The 17,959-nt window shown below is 40.8% G+C and overlaps 2 protein-coding genes across 5 annotated transcripts in view; one reads left to right on the top strand and one right to left on the bottom strand.

Moving 5' to 3' along the window:
* triqk (triple QxxK/R motif containing) overlaps positions 1 to 17,959 on the top strand; it is a 128,758-nt gene that overhangs the window by 4,056 nt on the left and 106,743 nt on the right. For all 4 annotated transcript variants that reach the window (XM_077506306.1, XM_077506304.1, XM_077506305.1 and 1 more), the window contains exon 2: positions 209 to 391. The gene's annotated coding sequence lies outside the window, so the exon portion shown is untranslated. The remainder of the gene's footprint in view (positions 1 to 208; positions 392 to 17,959) is intronic.
* trib1 (tribbles pseudokinase 1) lies at positions 2,915 to 10,642 on the bottom strand. The gene is made up of 3 exons (XM_077507754.1): positions 10,152 to 10,642; positions 8,820 to 9,112; positions 2,915 to 4,682 (listed from the first exon to the last, which is right to left on the bottom strand). The coding sequence occupies exons 1-3, from the start codon at positions 10,461 to 10,463 to the stop codon at positions 4,235 to 4,237; spliced, it is 1,053 nt and encodes a 350-aa protein (XP_077363880.1). The 5' UTR covers positions 10,464 to 10,642; the 3' UTR covers positions 2,915 to 4,234.

Raw genomic sequence — 17,959 nt, 5'->3', positions numbered from 1 at the left:
ACTGAAAAAAAACAAAGCTCCCCCAAAAAATTAGTCAGAAAGTTTTTTTTTCTTTTTCAAGTGAATGCAATACGCTTCCGTAAATAACTGAAAGTTTTATTGTCATTTTTGTGTGAAGTGAAGTTGTTCCCCACCCCATCCCTTTCTGTCTGCCCTTGCCAAGCTTTCTCAACTCCAGCTTTCGTTTTTTTTTTTTTTTTTTTTTCAGTCCTGCCTGGTCAGGTGGCGTTTTGGAGTGCGGTGTCGCCGTGGCAACAGCTGATGCAGGACGGGGGCCTCCGCAAAGGACAAAAGCCCTTTTTGATTGCGTCTGCACTCATGTGAGGGCAATAAAGCAGCCAGTGGACGACGGCCTGCACCTTTGCCAAGTGTAAACATCCGCCAGCTCATAGTAAGGTGTCCACTTTTTCCATTTGTTTTACTTCACTGTAGTGAACAAGTGCTAATAGTCATGAATTTAAAAATGCTGACAAAATGCTTGCAGGCAGTGTAAACAAAACATTTGTTTGTTGAAGGTGTTTGCCAACATTTTGTCTGAACCGTTTGCATTTTGTAGCAATTTTCATTGCTCCACAGGACTGCAATTGTCTTTCATAGATCCTTACTGACTTCCTGAAACTTTTGCTGTTTTTGTTGTTGTTGTTTTTTGCAGCAAACTTGATTTATTTAGAAACAAGCTAGGTCCAATTGTGATCTTTAGAAAGCGAATTAATGCAATAATCAACTTCGAAAACGGATTTGAAATTAGATGAAGGGCACGGACCCCGAATCCCAAACTACAGGGGCTCTAAATCACAAAGAATATTACCATAAATCACGAAGCCAGTGACTCTCAAATCCACGTCTATAATTCATCAAGAAAATGACTGAATCACATAAGGGAATATGGACAAAATCACAAATCAAGTCACTCTTAAATAATAATTGAAAGTAAAGGCAATCCTTTCCCCTGCCATCAATATAAAGCTGTTCCTTTGAAAGATCAAAATGAGTCACTGCGTTTTATGGTCTCCGCCATTTTAATCCCCGTCACAGTGTGGCCATTGTTTAACTTTCACATAATCTCCCTTTTGCTTTCTTGAGATTAACGTAGGAATCTGCTTGGTGTTCCCGGTTGCTTTTTTTAAAAGACATTTTGGCGTTGTAAACGTTGCCGACGCTCAGTTTTATTTGCCGCTAATGTTTGTCTTGATGGGATTAGCCTCAATTAGCGCGCAGGAACAACAAATAGAGGCCATGTTTGCTTTCGAGTTGAGCGAGTCTCCTCTCGCTTTGCAGGTGGCTTTTTATTCGCCCGCTATAAAGCACGAAATGCACACAGGAAGTGGCCATTTGATGCTGGTTCGGTTTAAGAAGTCATTGGCAATAGTGACAGAGCTAATCTAGTTTATTTGATCAATTATTGATTTATCTTTATCTCTATACAGTTATGTATGTTTTATATCTATATCTGTATTGCATATATTTCTACCTATATGTGTCTATAACTGTATATCAATCTGCTCATGGTGTTCTAAACCCTAATGGACTATTTTCCACAATTTTCAGTGTTCCAAATCACCACATGGGGGCAGCAAAGGGCTTGTTTGCCTCAAAGAATTGCAACTCTTCCCTTGTCATCGTATGTAGTGCCCTAATATTACGCAATTTAATATATAAGCCACGTCCAGTTTAGTCACGTAAATTCAGCACAGGTTTTAAGATTCTGGTTTCAAGTCCAGGTTGCAGTACCCTCCTCGTCCTCCCTTCCTTGATTTCCATCCTTCCTTCTGTCTCCTCTTTCATTCTTCCTACCCTCCATCCTTGTTACCTAACTTCCTTCTGCCCTTTATTTCATGCACCTTCAGTCACTTCCTTCCATATTCACGACATCCTTGTTTCATTTCATCCTGCCCTTCCTACCTTTTATCCTTTCTTCTTCCTATACTGTTTGTTCTTGCTTGATGAGTGGTGGTGGGGACCATGGAGAGAAACCAATTTTTGAAAAAACAAACATCTTTATTCATCTATAACACTCATTTGAAATATACAGATATTTACATGCGTTTCTCCTTAGAGGACGAACATATTTTACGAGTGATTTATTTGCTGCCAGGTTGTCGCACGCACGCACACTTCATTCACAGTGCGACATGTGGCGCACTCGTGTCAGCTCGGCCGCATCGGAAGCAACTCGAATAATCACTTGGAAACAATCTGCAGATTGTCTCGAGTCTTTTTGCGTTCGACATACACAAACATTTTCCACAAGTTATCGAACATACAAATGCTGGATTGGTTTGTACCGTTGTCTGCTGCGCGTTTTTACGTCCTCACAAGTGACACTCTCGTTAGTTTGCGGGGTCGAGATAAAAACAACATGCGCGGCTCAGCCGCAGTGGCGCCGATGGTGCTTTGCGCAAGATCGGCGCGCTTGCTAATTGGCCAGTTAATTTGTTTCAATGTCATTGCCAAAGTTATTCACAGTCAGTCGCTAGTTTAAAAAAATAAATAAAAATAAAAAATAATCAAATTTTTGTGTTACTTCTGAAAAACATTTTTTTTTGTTTTCAATAATAATAAAAAAACATTAAAAGTCTCTCAATGTTAATGTTTTATATATATTTTTTTTATAAAAAAAAAATATTCAAATCCAAAACACGACATAAATGATTTCTTTGTTTTAGATGAAAGTAAAGATGGGGAAAAAACCTTTTTTGGGGGAAAAAAAAAAAGTGTATACAAAAAACCCTAATGTTATAGAAATATGGAAAACAAAATTTATTTGGAAATTGTTTGGAATAAAAACAAAAGACAAACAAAATATTTACTGTTTTGGATGATAATGGCAAAAATCTTATTAAAAAAAATGGGAAAAAAATTTTCTCTCTTCAAAATTATTTTTGGGGAAAAAAACTATATATATATATATAAAAAAAAAAAAATCAAAAAAATATATCCTAAGGAAAAAAAAAGAAAGAAAAAAAGAAATCAAAAAATAAATCCCAAAACGCAGTTATTTTTTTTTTGTTGAATTTCAGATACAAAAATGACAATAATTGCACGAGGATTGCTCTGATGGCTCTTCCAGCAATTTGTATTTCCTTTCCAAAGACGCATTGTGTCCTGTTGCGTGTGACACATCTGCGCTAGCCGCCCAGGCGCCAGTCAGCCAGGCTGACGAGCTCCGCCAACCGCCATCTGTTAAGTTAGCCGAGCGTAGCGCGAGGTCTTGGCTATTCCGTTTTCGCACCCACAATAAAAATACTTGTCGAAAAAAAATTGTAGCAAATAAACAATGTATCATTGTTGAAAAGGAAATACAAAAAGTCAAAGAATAGTCATTTTTTGGGGGGGTTTTGGATGAAAAAAAAAAAAAGTAAATAAAATCCAGCGATGAAATTTGCTCAAGTTTCTTTGGCACTGAACGCACTTTGTTGTATTTAACTGAAAAGACTCTTGCCGTCCTATTGGCTGTCGTCATGGGTGTCAATAAATGTGAGAATTCCGCCGTGACGCCATCAGCTAAGTGTAGCTTGAGGTCTCAACTATTCTGTCTTAGCACCAACAATTAAAATAAAAAATGCCCATACAGTACACAAGCACAGTACAGTGAACCCCCGCAGATTTGCGCTTCGGCATTCGCGAATTTGCAGATTATTATTTTTTGGGTTGGGGGGAATACTTCCGCTATTCTCCATTATTTACGAAAACTCTCGGCTATTTGACGAAAGCAGTTTTTATTTGGCGCCATCTGGTGGAATCTTGGCGTTATTGTTTGGTTTAATATAAAATTTTTGAGTGGATTGTTTTTGTTTCTCTCACGATGTAGCTAGCTTCTAATACCTTGCCTAGGCTACTTTTCATAACAATTTGCCCAAGCATTTCTTATTGTGTAAATGACAAAAGAAGACCTTCATGACTTATCAGTTATGTTGAGTGCAAGTGAAAATATTTGTCCAATGTGTGATGAGTTTGCATATTATTTAGTCTAATATGCTAGCTAATCCTCTTGGTGGGCCTGATGTGAAGGTGGTCCAAGTTGAATTCTACTTGTCAAGACGGTCATAAGTTGATGATTGCGTCGAGCCATGGTGTTGATGCTTTATGATCATCTCTGGTTTAAGTGCTCCGCTGCCACCTTGTGGCATGTATACGCAATTACAGACTCCTTTGTTGAGGTGCAGACTTTCCCTACCCCCCGCCCAAAGTGTGGGGGGGGGGGTCCACTGTACACAGGTGTGTCCATTTTTGGTCAGCAAAGCAGATGGTCATCGTCCTCCACGTCAAAGGACGGCACCGTCTGTTCGCCCTGGCTAGCTTCCGCGGTCGGCAGTCGGAACCACGGGTGCGCCAGTAACTCGGAAGACGTCAGTCTCTCTGCCGGTTCCTTCCTCAGAAGGCTCTGGACCAGGCAGCGGGCCCCGGGCGACAGCCCCTCGGGCAGGCAACAGTGTCCCCGGCGGATCTTGGAGAAGAGCGCGGCCGGGTCGGCGTCGTGGAAAGGGTAGCGGCCGGCCAGCATGGTATACAGCACCACGCCCAGGCTCCACATGTCGGCCATCTTGCCCGAGTAGGGCGCCGCCCCGCTGAGGATCTCCGGGCTGACGTAGGCCGGGCAGCCGTGGGTGTCGCACATGGCGTCGTCGCGCGGGTCCTCCAGGACTCGGCAGTCCTCCAGGCTCTCCAGACGCACTTGGGTCCTGGCGGGGATGCAAAAAAAAATAAAAAATGTTAGTCAGTGTTACCATGGTGATGATGTCACATGACATGTAGTTGTTGTGTGTACATGTAAGGCAAAGTTGTTGTTTTTTTTTAATATATTTTATTTAATACCTGTGTTTTTGTGATTTGGTATTCGGAAATTTACCTTTTTACAAATATTTTTTTCTGTAGCCTATAATCTGTTATTTACCGGAAATTCACCTATTAGCTAAAAGTGTTGTGGCCTTTGCCAAAGAACTATTGACATGACTTGACAGTAGGGCTATCACTGTCTATGGTTTCCCCCAGTGATTTATAGGGCTGGCGGACAGCCTTTTTTTTTTTTTTTTTTTTTTTTAAATTACTAAATGACTGTTTTCAGCCAAAAAATATGAGTTGTTTTTTACAGTGTCAAAAGTGCTATATTGATTATTTCTATTTGTATTATTATAAATGATAAAATCAGGCATTCTAAGACGTGATGCACCTTGACACTGACAAAATCTTGATCTTGCAAAAAGTTGCAATCGGGCTGTTATGCAACACAAAGCAGTCACACGCACAGGCTGTCGCAGCTGGAAGGCCAGTTGTGGAGTAACAAGCCAGGACGAAGAGTGCGAAGCGCACCGCTCAGGCTCCCTGCCGGCTGGGCCTTCCTGTGCGTCAGCGCCATTTGCGGCTAATTATGGGCTGGCTGGCGGTAGGAGTGTGGGACCCAGGTGCAAGATGGCCTACGCCATGAGTCACCCTCTCCTCTGCTGACTTATCTCCTCAAATGCAGCCTTGGAGGATAACTGCGTGTTATTTTTCCCACTGCCGTACTGCCAGTCGGAATTTGTTTTAAAATCGGTTTTTGATAGGAAAATTGTCATAGGCAATTTGTTGCCAAAGAAGCAGCAAAGCAAGCGTATACTGTATCAGCTAAGCCATTAAAAAAAAAAAAAAAAAAGTCTTGGGGCAAAAATGATTGTGCCCTATGAATCCTGCCTGGCAACAAGTGATTAGCAAAATTAATTGTGTTAGTTTGTAAAGCAATTTTGCAACAATCGGGGTAATTTGGGACTTCCCCCAACATTTCCAGTGCACTGGTTAAAACAAAGTTTTTTTTTTCAGTCAAATTCGAAGTACATTTTACAATGAGAGTTTTGAGTACATTATACCAGTATATTTAAAGAAAGAAAGAAAAAGTTACTCAAGGGTTGGAACTAACCCACAACCTTCAGGTTGGGAAACGGCCACTCTACCACCTGAGCCATGCTTCTGCTGTGTGTTAGTATATTGATGGTGTCAGGTGGAATTTTTGTACCTCTCAAGAGACCGATTTTTTTTGTCTTATTTTGGACACACCAGCAATGCAGTACAGTGGTAAACAGCAAGAGTGGCATGGCTCAGGTGGTAGAGCGGCTGTCTCCCAAGCTGAAGGTCATGAGTTTGTTCCTCAATGCTTGAGTAACTTTTTTTTTTTCTTTAATAAACTTGTCAAATGTAATCAAAACTCTCCTTTAAAAATTGCCTTAGAATTTCTGAGTGAAAAAAAACTTGTAGATGGCACTCTATGGTGGGGCACACCTGTTTTATATTTAATACAGAGTAGTTTTTATATATACCTGAACAAGCCTAACTCACGTATTTGATCTAACGTTTAACCTTTGCCACAAGTTGCCATTGCCAATGAAGCATCAAAGCTAGCATAACTTGCCAACGCTAATTTTGTTTCTGCTACCTAGCAATTATGCTAGCTTCAATAACTAGCCTTAGCCATTAGAGTGGACTAAACTTTCACTAATAAAGTTTTATTATGTTGACTTTTTGTCGTCCGTATATTTCAGTTGCCTCGTCGTTTGGTTCATGCCATCTGGAAAAAAACACTATGTTGTGCTACATTGTTGCGCTCTGCTAGCTAGCAAGCAGCTAGCTTTTGCGAACATTTGACTTCATACAGACTCCTTGTTGTCTGTGCAGTTTAGAAAATATCTGATGCTTCGGTTTGTTTCGTCTTCCTTTCCGCCATGTCTCCTTGTCCTTTTCCGCCATTTTTGGGCAACTTCCCCGGGATGTAGTCATCTAAAAACAGCAGTTAGCAGCACCTCTCTGGCTTTAAAACTCACAAACCAGCGTCACTAAGTTCAGCTCACAACTGAGCGTTTTCTCTGATTGAAGCCGACAAAGAGCAAAAAAAAAACAAAAAAAATCCGGCATGCAGCCCACTAGCCCCCCTTTAGTTTCCTCAGAGAGTGTGCGCTGTGTGACTCATCGCTCTGCAGACTCGCAGATACGGAGAAGAGTCGCATCTCTCGCTGTCTGTTGCCGTTTGTCTGGCGTGACCTCCATTTAAATCCGGTCCAAGAGGCAACAAATCCTTTTTCCAGTCGGGGAATTTGCATTCTTACCCGAAACGTCAAATCATTCATGCATTCCCCGCCATCATGTGTGAATGGGAGCGTTTGGATGCATGATGTCAGCGATTCATAATTAATGAAGGATTGATGCAAATTGGAGGGTTGTCTCATAAAGCAGACATCGTCGTCTGGCGGCTTTAACGCCCGCCCCGGCTTGGAGTACAACAGAATGAAATTGTGCCTCCACACGTACAGAGCCTCCTACTCGACGTGTGCCCACACACACACACAGGCGGCCTGGAGAGAGCATCTGCCATGTTTCTTCACTGGGACGCTTCATTAGGTACCCCTGTACCATCCCAGTGGGGGGGAAAAAAAAATCATGCAACCAATTTTGCGCTAGGCTAGTTAGCATTAACGGCTACTATTGGGTATTGGGCCGATACCTGGCCTTATTTCAAGGTATCGGTACTCGCGCATACTAGTGGCCGTTCAACATTCAAGAATTAGAACAATAAAAAATTGCCATTAATTTCATGCAATTTTAAGGAAAACGGTATTAGAGGTGCAACAATTAATCAAGAACTAATCGATTGTCAGACCAATAAATCATGTTTGAATTTTTTATTTTATTTAAAATCACCAAATGATTGGAATTTCAGCTTCTTAACAGTAAATATTCTCCGATTTCTGTAGTCCTCTATAAAAGCGGATTGATTATCTTTGTCTTGAACCAAAATAAAACAATAAAGATCAATGATTTTGCCGATTCTCAACACGTTACAAAGTGTGTAACTGAAACATAATTTATGTTTGTGAACTGGAATGGAAATTAAATGTTTTTTTTTTTTTAATAATGAATGATGAATAAAAAAATTATAATAAAAATCAACAGACAAATTCATCCAATCGATTACTCAAATAGTAGTTGCAACCCTAATTGGGATGTATAAGTCTCTTTAAACTGATTTGTCTTTTTTTTTTTTTTACTTTTATGCATCAAAAGTACTTTTGGGTATCAATACTTGTTAGTGGTGACTACTGAAGAGTTGAGTACTTGTACTGGTTTGAAAAAAAGTTGTATTGAACATGCTTACGTTTTAAGTTGTTGAGACACTACATTAGGTGATCGTACACGTGACCTCTGCCAAGGCCAAATGTACAAATGGAAAAGGAGAATGTCAGATCTTTGATTCTGTTCAATCGCTATTCACATTTAAAAGTTTTTTTTTTTCCCCTTGACTTGTGGCCCACCTCAAGTCTGTCATTTTTCCATTGCGTAATCACGCCAATGATCAAACAATCGCGATGGATATATAACCACCGTGACTCGGCAACTGATAACTGGAAGGAGGATGTTTACATATACCTTGTTGATATAGTCATTCAAAGCGGCGCATTATTAGCATTATAATGGCTTTTTTTTCACTGTAGTCTGTTGTTGGATTCTTAATCTCATGTTAATCTCATGTTGTCATTGCAAAGTCGGTCTGACCCTTAATGCACTCTGAAAATTGTGAATATGCATTGCCATTCAGATCTCCATTCACTTTTTAAACATTTTTTCCATCGCCTGTGCCTCTCTGCTCTGCACTTTTATTGTCCAAGTCTGCAATTTTGTAGTTGTGTAACCTCACTAATGATCAAACAAACTGGGATAAAAACATAACCATCGTAGCTGGGAAATAAGAAATAGAGGAAGTTTTAAACGTATAACTTGCTGACAGCATCACTGAAAACGAATCATTCGTAGATTTAAAAAAGCCAATTCTGTCAATGGACTCTTGTTCATCTCACCTGTTTTCATCGGCGAAGACGAACTTGCGCAGCTTGAGGTCGCCCAGCACGACGCCCGCCTGGTGGCAGTGCGCCACCGCCTGCGCCATCTGCCGGAAGAGCGCCCGGGCCTGCGCCTCGTCCAGCCGCCGTCGGCTCTTCACCAGCGTGTGCATGTCGCCAAAGTCCTTATCCAGGAAGACGTAAGCCTCGCGCTCCCCGAGGATCACCTCCTGCACCGCCGACACGCTCGGGTGCGGGGGCACTGCCCCGTACGCTCGGATCTTCTGCTGGTACTCCGCCATGCTGAACACCTGAGTGGGAGGGGGGAAAAAAAAGTGTTGATTATCTGGAATATGAAAACGTATCAACTAAGGACCCATGCTTGAAAACCAACAGGAAGTCAGCCATTTTGTTTTGAGGCAGCCATTTGCGGCAGACTGAAATGTTTGGACACCACAGGACCACACAAAAAAGTCTCAAGGACCCTTGCCTGTAAACCAACAGGAAGTCAGCCATTTGGGGAAAATTTCAAGAGTTTAATGCTTATTTCAAGCTATGGAAAGTAAGCTAAAATTAGCCCCCTGACCACAACACTTGGTGGACATGTCTGTCATGACGGAACACACCAAAAAGCCTCAAGGACCCATGCCTGGGGCCATTTTGGTTTGAAGTTGTAATTTTGGGCAAACTCCAGAATTTGTTGATAATTTGAAGAATTTGGAAAGCTAGGAAAAAAAAAAAAACACGAGTTCCACTGATCGACATGAAATTTGGTGGACTTGTTGATCATGATAGGACACACGAAAAAGTCTCAAAGACCCATACTGGAAAACTAACAGAAAACCAACAACAGCAAGTCTGCCATTTTTGGCAATTTCCAAAGTTTAAATGCTTATTTTGAGGCTTTTTTCCCCCTCCTGCCACCAGCTGTGTAATTGTGAGCAGTCGAGGAAGCAAGCATGCAGATTTGGCATCACTTTTGAAAAAACGGGCGTGTTTACATTCTGATTCCATCTCAGTACTTTTTGCGAGCGAGAGGACACATGAGTCACCGCTATGTGTGAAGCTGAAGCATGAACTTGAACAAGGCCTGCGGGGTTCACAGACGCACGCGCACGCACCGTCCGAGTGTGCGTTTCATGGTCATTTCCAAGCTCTTGCATTTCCGGTGTGTCCCAATATGACGTGTGCGCAAATCAGGTCGCCGTCGAAAGCGACAAATAGTGTTGACGTGACGCATGAGCAGTTCGCGTGACAACGTCGACAAAACAGCCAGTTGAGCAACCGCCATTCACGGCCGAGAGTTGCACAATGGCTGGGCGCGCGCGCGCGCGACCGCGTGCGCGTTACCTTGCACAGAAGCTCGTCGCCGGTGTGGACGTGCACGGCGCGGCAGTGCACGCCGTCGCGCTCGGCCGCGGCGGGCACCAGCAGGAAGGACCCGATCCTGGACGGTCCCCGCTGGGTGACGTGAGCGGGGGTGGTCGCGGTGGTGCCGCCGCCGCCGAGGAGTCCTCCGTGCTGCGCGTCCCCGGCCTCGCTACTCAGCCTGCGGGCGCGCTTGGCCGGAGGCTGCGGCGGCTCCGAGTCCGAGTCGAGCCGCTTGTGCGCCGACCTGGCCGGGCGCACGAGCGGCGCGGCGCCGCTCAACGGGACGCTCATCCCGGCTTGGCTGGAGGAGGTGGGGAGGGTCACTCACAACAGGGGCGTCCTGGGGTCCATTTTGCTTGTCATCTGCTGCTAATCCCAACTTGTTGTTGATGATGATGAGGATGTGAGGGGGACGGCCAAGGTGTGAGGGTGAAAAAGGAAAGAAAGAAAAAGTGCCTCACAGCCGAGAGAGAGACGGTGAGTGAGTGAGAGTGAACGATCGATGCCTTACCTCACTCAACTCACAAGCACCGCCTTCTCTCTCTCTCTCTCTCTCTCTCTCTCTCTCTCTCGCTCTCTCTCTCTCTCTCTCTCTCTCTCTCTCTCTCTCTCTCTCTCTCTCGCTCTCTCTCTCTCTCTCTCTCTCTCTCTCTCTCTCTCCCTCCCTCCACCTCTCTCGACCAGGTAATGTTGATGTATAATAATATAGAGTAGGTGGAGTAATGATTTTCCCTGGTACTGGCTCGGTGTTCATTTTAAATGTTTATTTTTATATTTTTTTGTTGTTACTTAAGTCTTATTTATATATTTTTAAACTAACCCATTCCAAACTTAATTTTACTTTATTTTTGCTTCCGCATAATTACTTTGGAACGTTTTCCTTTAAATGTAATGTCATATTTATTTTTCATTTAAATTTAATTATTTTAATTTGAATTTAATATTTTTTAAATACTTTCTAAACAACTTATTTCACCTAGTTTCAATTTAATTTACTTCGATTTTAATATATTTGATTAAATTTACTTTAATTTAATTTCATTTTTATATAATTAATGAGATTTATAATATTTAAACATTTTTATACATATTTTCTACTTTTATGTTTAAATGTTAAAAACCTTTTAAAATTAAGCTTAGTTTTAGTTTCACTATGATTAATTACATTTACTTTGAGTTTTTTTATGTTTAGTTTGACATAACTGTAATTGAGTATTTTTTCATTATTTTAAAAAAAAATATTATCTTATTTAAAATTTGTTTTATTTTCCTACAATAATTAGCATTTAATTTCCTTTTACTTAAATTGTACTTTTGTTTATTTTTCATATTTAGTTAAAAAGAAAAATCAAACTAAACTTTTTGTTGTTGTGCCTTTGCGCCCTTACAAAGAATAAAGTCTCCAATTGTTATGGTTGTTGACCAGGCAGTGTGTTTTTATGTTGTTGTTTTTTTACTGTGATTTTGTGTATTAAACAACCATAGCAATCTTTGTACGTGTGCTACTAAATGGATGATCTTATCCAATCATCAAGTCCCCCATTGGACATCTGGCCAATATTTGCCCAAATAGGTTTTCCTATTGTGGTCCACTTCAACTTGCATGTGACATTTGAGGCCGTGTTTGTTATGTGAACAAACATGACTCAACCCCGTGGAGTCTGCGAGGTGCATTCAGGTACAATAGGCCCATATATGTGTGTGTGTGTGTGTGTGTGTGTGTGTGTGTGTGCGAGTGTGCGTGCGTGCGTGTACATGTGTGTGTGTTGTAAACAAGCAGCGCATAAGCAGGTTGCGCAAAGTGACGCAAGAGGCGGCAAATGCTGCCCGGCCTCAGTGAACTCTGAACTGTTGCGGCACAAAATGGCTACCGGGCACAATGTGTCAAGTGAAAAATAAATTTGGGCATTTGGGCAACGCTTGAATGTTTTTGCATATATATTTTTTTTAATGGGGTGTGCGGGTGTGTGTGTGTGTGTGTGTGTGTGTGTGTGGGTGTGTGTGTAAGTGTTTTTGTTAATTCACCGATACCAGGCATCGATACTGCACTGATTCTGGTTTTATTTTATTATTTCATTGTGTACTCATGGATGCTGCCGATACCAGCCACTGATACTTAACTCATTCACTCCCAGCCATTTTCACAAAAACAATCCCCTTCACTCCCGGCTGTTTTACTGGATTTTGACTTATTTTGCAAGGCCCACAGAATATTGTGTTCTCTTGCTATAAAAACATGGAACCTACCAAAAGAAAGATTCAAGTCTCTTCTTTTATCAGGAAAACAAGTAGATTTCTATCTCTTTCCCTTTTGCAGCAATTAGCATTAGAATATAGCTAAGTTTCATCATTCTATTTAGAATTAAGAGTGCTCTGCTGCCACCTGCTGGCCGTTTGTGTAATAACTACCATTCTTCAACCGTTCTTTGCAGTTGAGAGGCTGCATCAAAGCCTTCTGTATGCTGTAGCGTAAAAAAAAACAAACTTAAAACGTATAAATATGTCTTTGGGACACTTAAAACATTTAAACTAGAACGTATTTATATGTTTTGGGGGGCAAATGAGTTAAGGGAAAAAAATCCTGACCTGGAGTAAGGCCTCCTCAGCAGTAGTTGGCGCTATTAGGCGGCAAATTGACACATTGGCAAATCATCGTGAGAATCAGAAAGAAAGGCCTTTTCAAATTGACTTATCAAACTCGAGTAATTGCTTTCAAATAATCGTTTCCAAGTTGCCTTTCATCTCAGGGTTAAGATTTCAAGACTGGGTTACGGTTTCTAGTAAATGTTGTGGTTTTAAAATATTGTCTCTAAAACAAAAAGTTTCACCAAATATCAAACGTATTCCCCAAATTTCTCTCACGAATCAAATTACATGAGAGCAGCAAGACGCGCTCGATTCCTTCTTGTGACGATTAAAAATCATTTCTCAGTCGTCGCGGATCACGTGACTTCATCGAAATCATCCGTTTACAACCACCGATCCGCTTTATTGTGACGCGAGGGCCTTTCCTGTTTTTAGTGGGAAGTGGATGCGTGCGCGTGCATGCGCGCAAGACGTCATCCGCCGAAGAGGTTACACAAGTTCGCCCGGCCAAGGCTGTGATGTCACACTTGCCACTCCGAGGGGAAACAAACGCACCCGTGAGAACAAACCGAACAGGAAGTCGTGTGAAAAGCGCCACTGACATCATTAGCCATGCTAACGATGTTTAGCATCAACACGGCTGCTCCTTTATCTGGAGATGACAATTTTATTGGTAATCCTTCAAGATTAGCCTTTAATTGCAGGGTAATAGAAATCAGCATTTGATGGCTGTGTGCTCCTAATCCCGTCATGAAAGGCTTTTAGATAATTATTGGCGCACACACTCGACGCACTGCTTCAAGGTGTGCGAAAACATATGGCAAATATTGTGAGATTCATGTCAAAATTTTATGACAATAAAGCTGCATTCCTCTCTTGTGGTATTCAAAGATTTGTAGATAAATTAAAATGATATTAAAGGTGAAAATATTTGTGGGAATAGAGTCAGAACGGGATTATAATATTAAAAATTTTATTTTTTTTCTTGCAGTTGTACAATAGAACAAAGTGGGATTTGTAATCGTATCATAATTTACGAGATGAAAGTGAAAATGTTAGAATTACCAGTAAATCAAAACATTACAAGTATAAAGTTGCATATATATTTAGCTATCGTAAAAGAATTAATAAAACAAAATTACAGTAAAGTTATGGCTGCGATTAATACGTTGAGGTGAATCAGATTAGTATGATTTTTTCCCCCGTAATTTATAAGATTAAAGTGAAAATATTACAAGAATTACGTCAGAATATCACAAGTATATAAAGTATTATGTATTTAGAATGAGTTAAAAAAAATTGTCAAAATATTACGACTACAGTCATATTTCCTTCTTGTAACGCTATAAAATTTAAGATAAAATAGTATGTGACAAAGGGTTGTTGTTTTTTTCCCATAATTTGCGAGATGAAATTAAAGTATTTTGACAATTAAGTCAAAATATTACAAGTATAAAGTTGTGTTTTTAGCTTGTTATAGTAGAAGAATTAGTACAAAAAAATCATCAGTCAAAATATTACGACTATGAAGTTATTTCTTTCTTGCAATTAAAGTGAAAATATTTTATAGTCTTATATTTCAACGTGCAACCATTCAATGTCGGTGACGGGTCTCATTGTTGACATTCCGGTTCCTTCCCATCGCAAACAAAAACATTCTTGAATGGCTACGTCGCCACCAGGACGCAGGAATGAGCCCAGCCAGCACTGTACCTGGAGAATCACTTGCGATTGATCTATTTTGGTACGTACCAGGAACAATTGAACAAATAAAATGTTCGCACTTCATAAAGGCACAGACTATTTCGGGAGATTTTCCTGGAAAGGTTTGTGGAGGTTTTCCATTGGGACCAGATTGACCATGTTTTGCTTTCAGTTGAACAGCAGCTACATTTGTCGTTTATTTGCAAAGCCAAAATAAAATCTCTATGTGCGCACACTCATAGCCAACAATGAGGCACTCTAAAGCTGCCAAAAAAAGTCTCTTCTCCTCGCTTTTGTTATGCGCTGGATTTGGATACCAAAAGCTTAGAAACAAATAAGATTTTAACTCTATTCGCATAACATCGAGAGGCGTAGAACAAACTTGACTAGACGAGTATCAACGAGAATGTATCAAAAATCATGAGACGCGAAGCTAACTTGGGCCGTGGAGTTGCACAGAGGAACAGATGTAATAATCCAACAAAAACACACACTTCTCAGACAGGCTTATATAGACAGCGTATCTGATTGGTTGTGGCTAGACAAGTGGGTAACAGGACTGACATGGAATTATCTGATTGGCTGTTGACCAGATAAAGAGATTAAAGATTCTTGACATCACATAGCGTCTTAACAGTTGAAACTAGATGCTGGTTACAGAAAACAGACACTTGACCTCTGTTCAAAACAGACACTTGACCACATGGTCATGACCCAAACATAACCCTTGCATGACCCAAACATAACCCTGTCATGCCCTTGCATGACCCAAACTTAACCCTGGCATGACCCAGTCATGACAGCATTTTTGCTTTTCTCTTGGTGATGTGCATGCACTCAAGTCAGACACTGAGGCAGTCATGCACAAAGCCCCCGGTGCAGATGCTGGCTGTCAATTCTGGTTGAAAAACAAAAATATTTCCCACTTGCTGTTCCATACTTTTTTGCATGATGTGCGCACACTCATGGCCAACAATGAGGCACTCTAAAGTGATCGTTAGCCCTGGTCTACACACTGGCTGTCACGTCTGGCTTAAAAAGAAAGAGAATCCCTCTCTGTTTACTCTTCCGCCTTTCCCTCGGTGATGTGCAGGCACTCATGGCCAACAACAAGGCGCTCTAACGTGGCTAAGCTCGAGGCATTTTCGGAATGGAGGCGGGCATAGCAAGCGAGCTAACTGCATGTCGCAAATCAACGCTGACGTGAATGAACTGTAGTTTATTTCTACTGTTCCTGTTAATTTCTATTGTGTGAGGTTCTGAAGATGTACTGGTGGGCGGAGCCATCACATGAACGCTGATGACACGTACACTACGTAAATGTGCGTTTTCCGTGGATGTACCTGACTATGGCTTATTTTTAGCCAGTGTGTTTATTTTCTATTGTGCAAGTTGGCAGTTGTGATTAATAAAAGTGTACTGACTCATCCGGGTGCTTCCGTGACTCACTTGTGCCTTTAGATGGGGGGGGGGGGGGGAAAGGATTGCGAGAGCACAGGCCAGTCGGAGCCTGCACCACTTTTGCAAATGTTGTTTTCTGATCTGAACAATGAAATGAATAATTTTTCTTGGAGGAGTCACAAAAACAGTTTTCGTCATCGTCTTCTGTGCCAGGGTGGTTTCCATCTGCTTTTGTTGGTTTGTTTGTGAGCTGCATTGCGCAAAAGCGAAAAGTGGCACTGATCCATTTTTTTTTTTCACTTTTGTTTATTTTCGTTCCGTTTCAGAATCATGACAGTTTTTCTTAGAGGTTAAAGGTCCTGTAATGTGAATTCCGTGATTTGTTTGTAAATATCAATTACATGTTAACTGTCGAAAGCTTGCAAAGAATGAAAAGTTCGTAGCGCTGAGCCGTGGAGTGAACGGTTTTTCCACTTCAGTTTTCCAGATTTCTTTTTTGGTGGGTGTGGCTTTTTTAATCATTCAAATTTGGCAGGATTGCAAACAACACTCTTTCATGTGGCATTGGAAGCTATGAGACATTTCATTTTGGAAACAATGGACTCTGAATCCTTTAACTTGGCAAATTAGTCAGCTTTTGAATCTCACATGACCAAACCTAGAAAACAGGTGAGCTGTGATTGGTTACCTGAGCCCTTGTGATGTCATTTTCAGTCGACAGCAAATTGCAAAATGTGTTTTTAAACGTACTAATTGCACTTGAAAAATAATGTAAGTATCAAATTAATTATCGACAATATAAATAAGTGAAGTATCTCTTTAAACCCTAATCCCTACCCTAGCCAAATCTAGAAACCAGACCCCTAAACCTAACTCTAATCATCAAAACCAACCCTAACCCTTAAAACCTAATCCTTAAACCTAGCCTGATCTAGAAACCAAACCCCTTAAACATCACTCTAGTCCTAAAACTCAACTCTCACCTTAAACCTAACTCATAAATTTATCCTAGTCTATAAAATGAACTGTCAAACCTAAACCCCAAACCCAAAATTTAACCTCATATAAACCTAACCCTAACCAAAGATTCAAAAGCTGTTTTTTTTCACGTCAATGCTGATATTTATGTGATGATTCAATCCATTATCAACTTTCAGTGTTGAGCTTGTCAATGTGACGTTAATCTTTGCATTACTTTCACTCGGCACATTTAAAATGTAAAGCTTGCGCAGCGATGACCTTGCACCACTGGAATCCTTTTTTTTCACTCTCTCTCTCTCTTGGATGTAAGCGCAGTGCTACAAGCATTCACTTGCACAGGACCCGAAGGTGGTCTCGCTTTTAATGTCAGGTGAAGACTTTAGTTCCGGAAAGGGAACGGCTTTTCCATCATCTGGCTCGTGTTACACGTGAAGTCAGCTGGGAGCACGTAGACCTCGACAAAATACCCTGTGAAATAACGTGGGGAGAAAACCGCACCAATACACACTTCCCATTGTGTTTGAGTGCGTAGGTGGACATTCTTGTTCCACTTCCTCCTTTCTGATCAATGTTCATACAGTAGAGAGTGGATCCAACTTCCCATTGATGTGTGACGTCGACAATCCAGATGGGGAATCGAGTCCCGTTGTAGACACATTTCAAATAAACAGACTACAGTAAACCCGCCTCATCACGGAGTTATGTTAAATATGTGAAATCCGCGATATAGAAATACACAATTTCAATACTTCCTTGGCCTGTTAAAATAATATAAGCACATTCAAAAACATTTAATATATCAAGAGCGAGCCAAAAGAGCAATGGATCAAACAAATATATTGCACAGTGTAAACAGTATTTACCTTTAACTAATAACGTTTTTACAAAGAGACTGATCATCTCTCATTCACAACCTTTTTATATATATATTTTTTTGATGAACATTCTAAAATGAAACTACAGCCGTTGCATTTTGTAGGCGTAAAACGCAGGATGACAGACTGAGACATTCAATAAACTACAGCAAAAATGAGGCTGAGCTTGAAACACTTCTTGCTTTTGCTTATTCTTTCAAATTCAAACTTAAAAAAAGATTAAAAAAATAATAATAGTGC

This window comes from Festucalex cinctus, chromosome 19, assembly GCF_051991245.1.
Source record: "Festucalex cinctus isolate MCC-2025b chromosome 19, RoL_Fcin_1.0, whole genome shotgun sequence".
Taxonomy (NCBI): Eukaryota; Metazoa; Chordata; class Actinopteri; order Syngnathiformes; family Syngnathidae; genus Festucalex; species Festucalex cinctus.
Note: the sequence above shows the minus strand (reverse complement) of the source record. Positions and strands in the feature narration are given on the sequence as shown.

Coding starts and splice junctions, on each gene's coding strand:
- trib1 (XM_077507754.1), bottom strand. CDS start 10,463: ATGAGCGTCCCGTTGAGCGGCGCCGCGCCGCTCGTGCGCCCGGCCAGG. Junction 9,113..10,151: donor GCGACGAGCTTCTGTGCAAG/GTAACGCGCACG, acceptor CCTCCCACTCAG/GTGTTCAGCATGGCGGAGTA. Junction 4,683..8,819: donor GTCTTCGCCGATGAAAACAG/GTGAGATGAACA, acceptor CATCCCCGCCAG/GACCCAAGTGCGTCTGGAGA.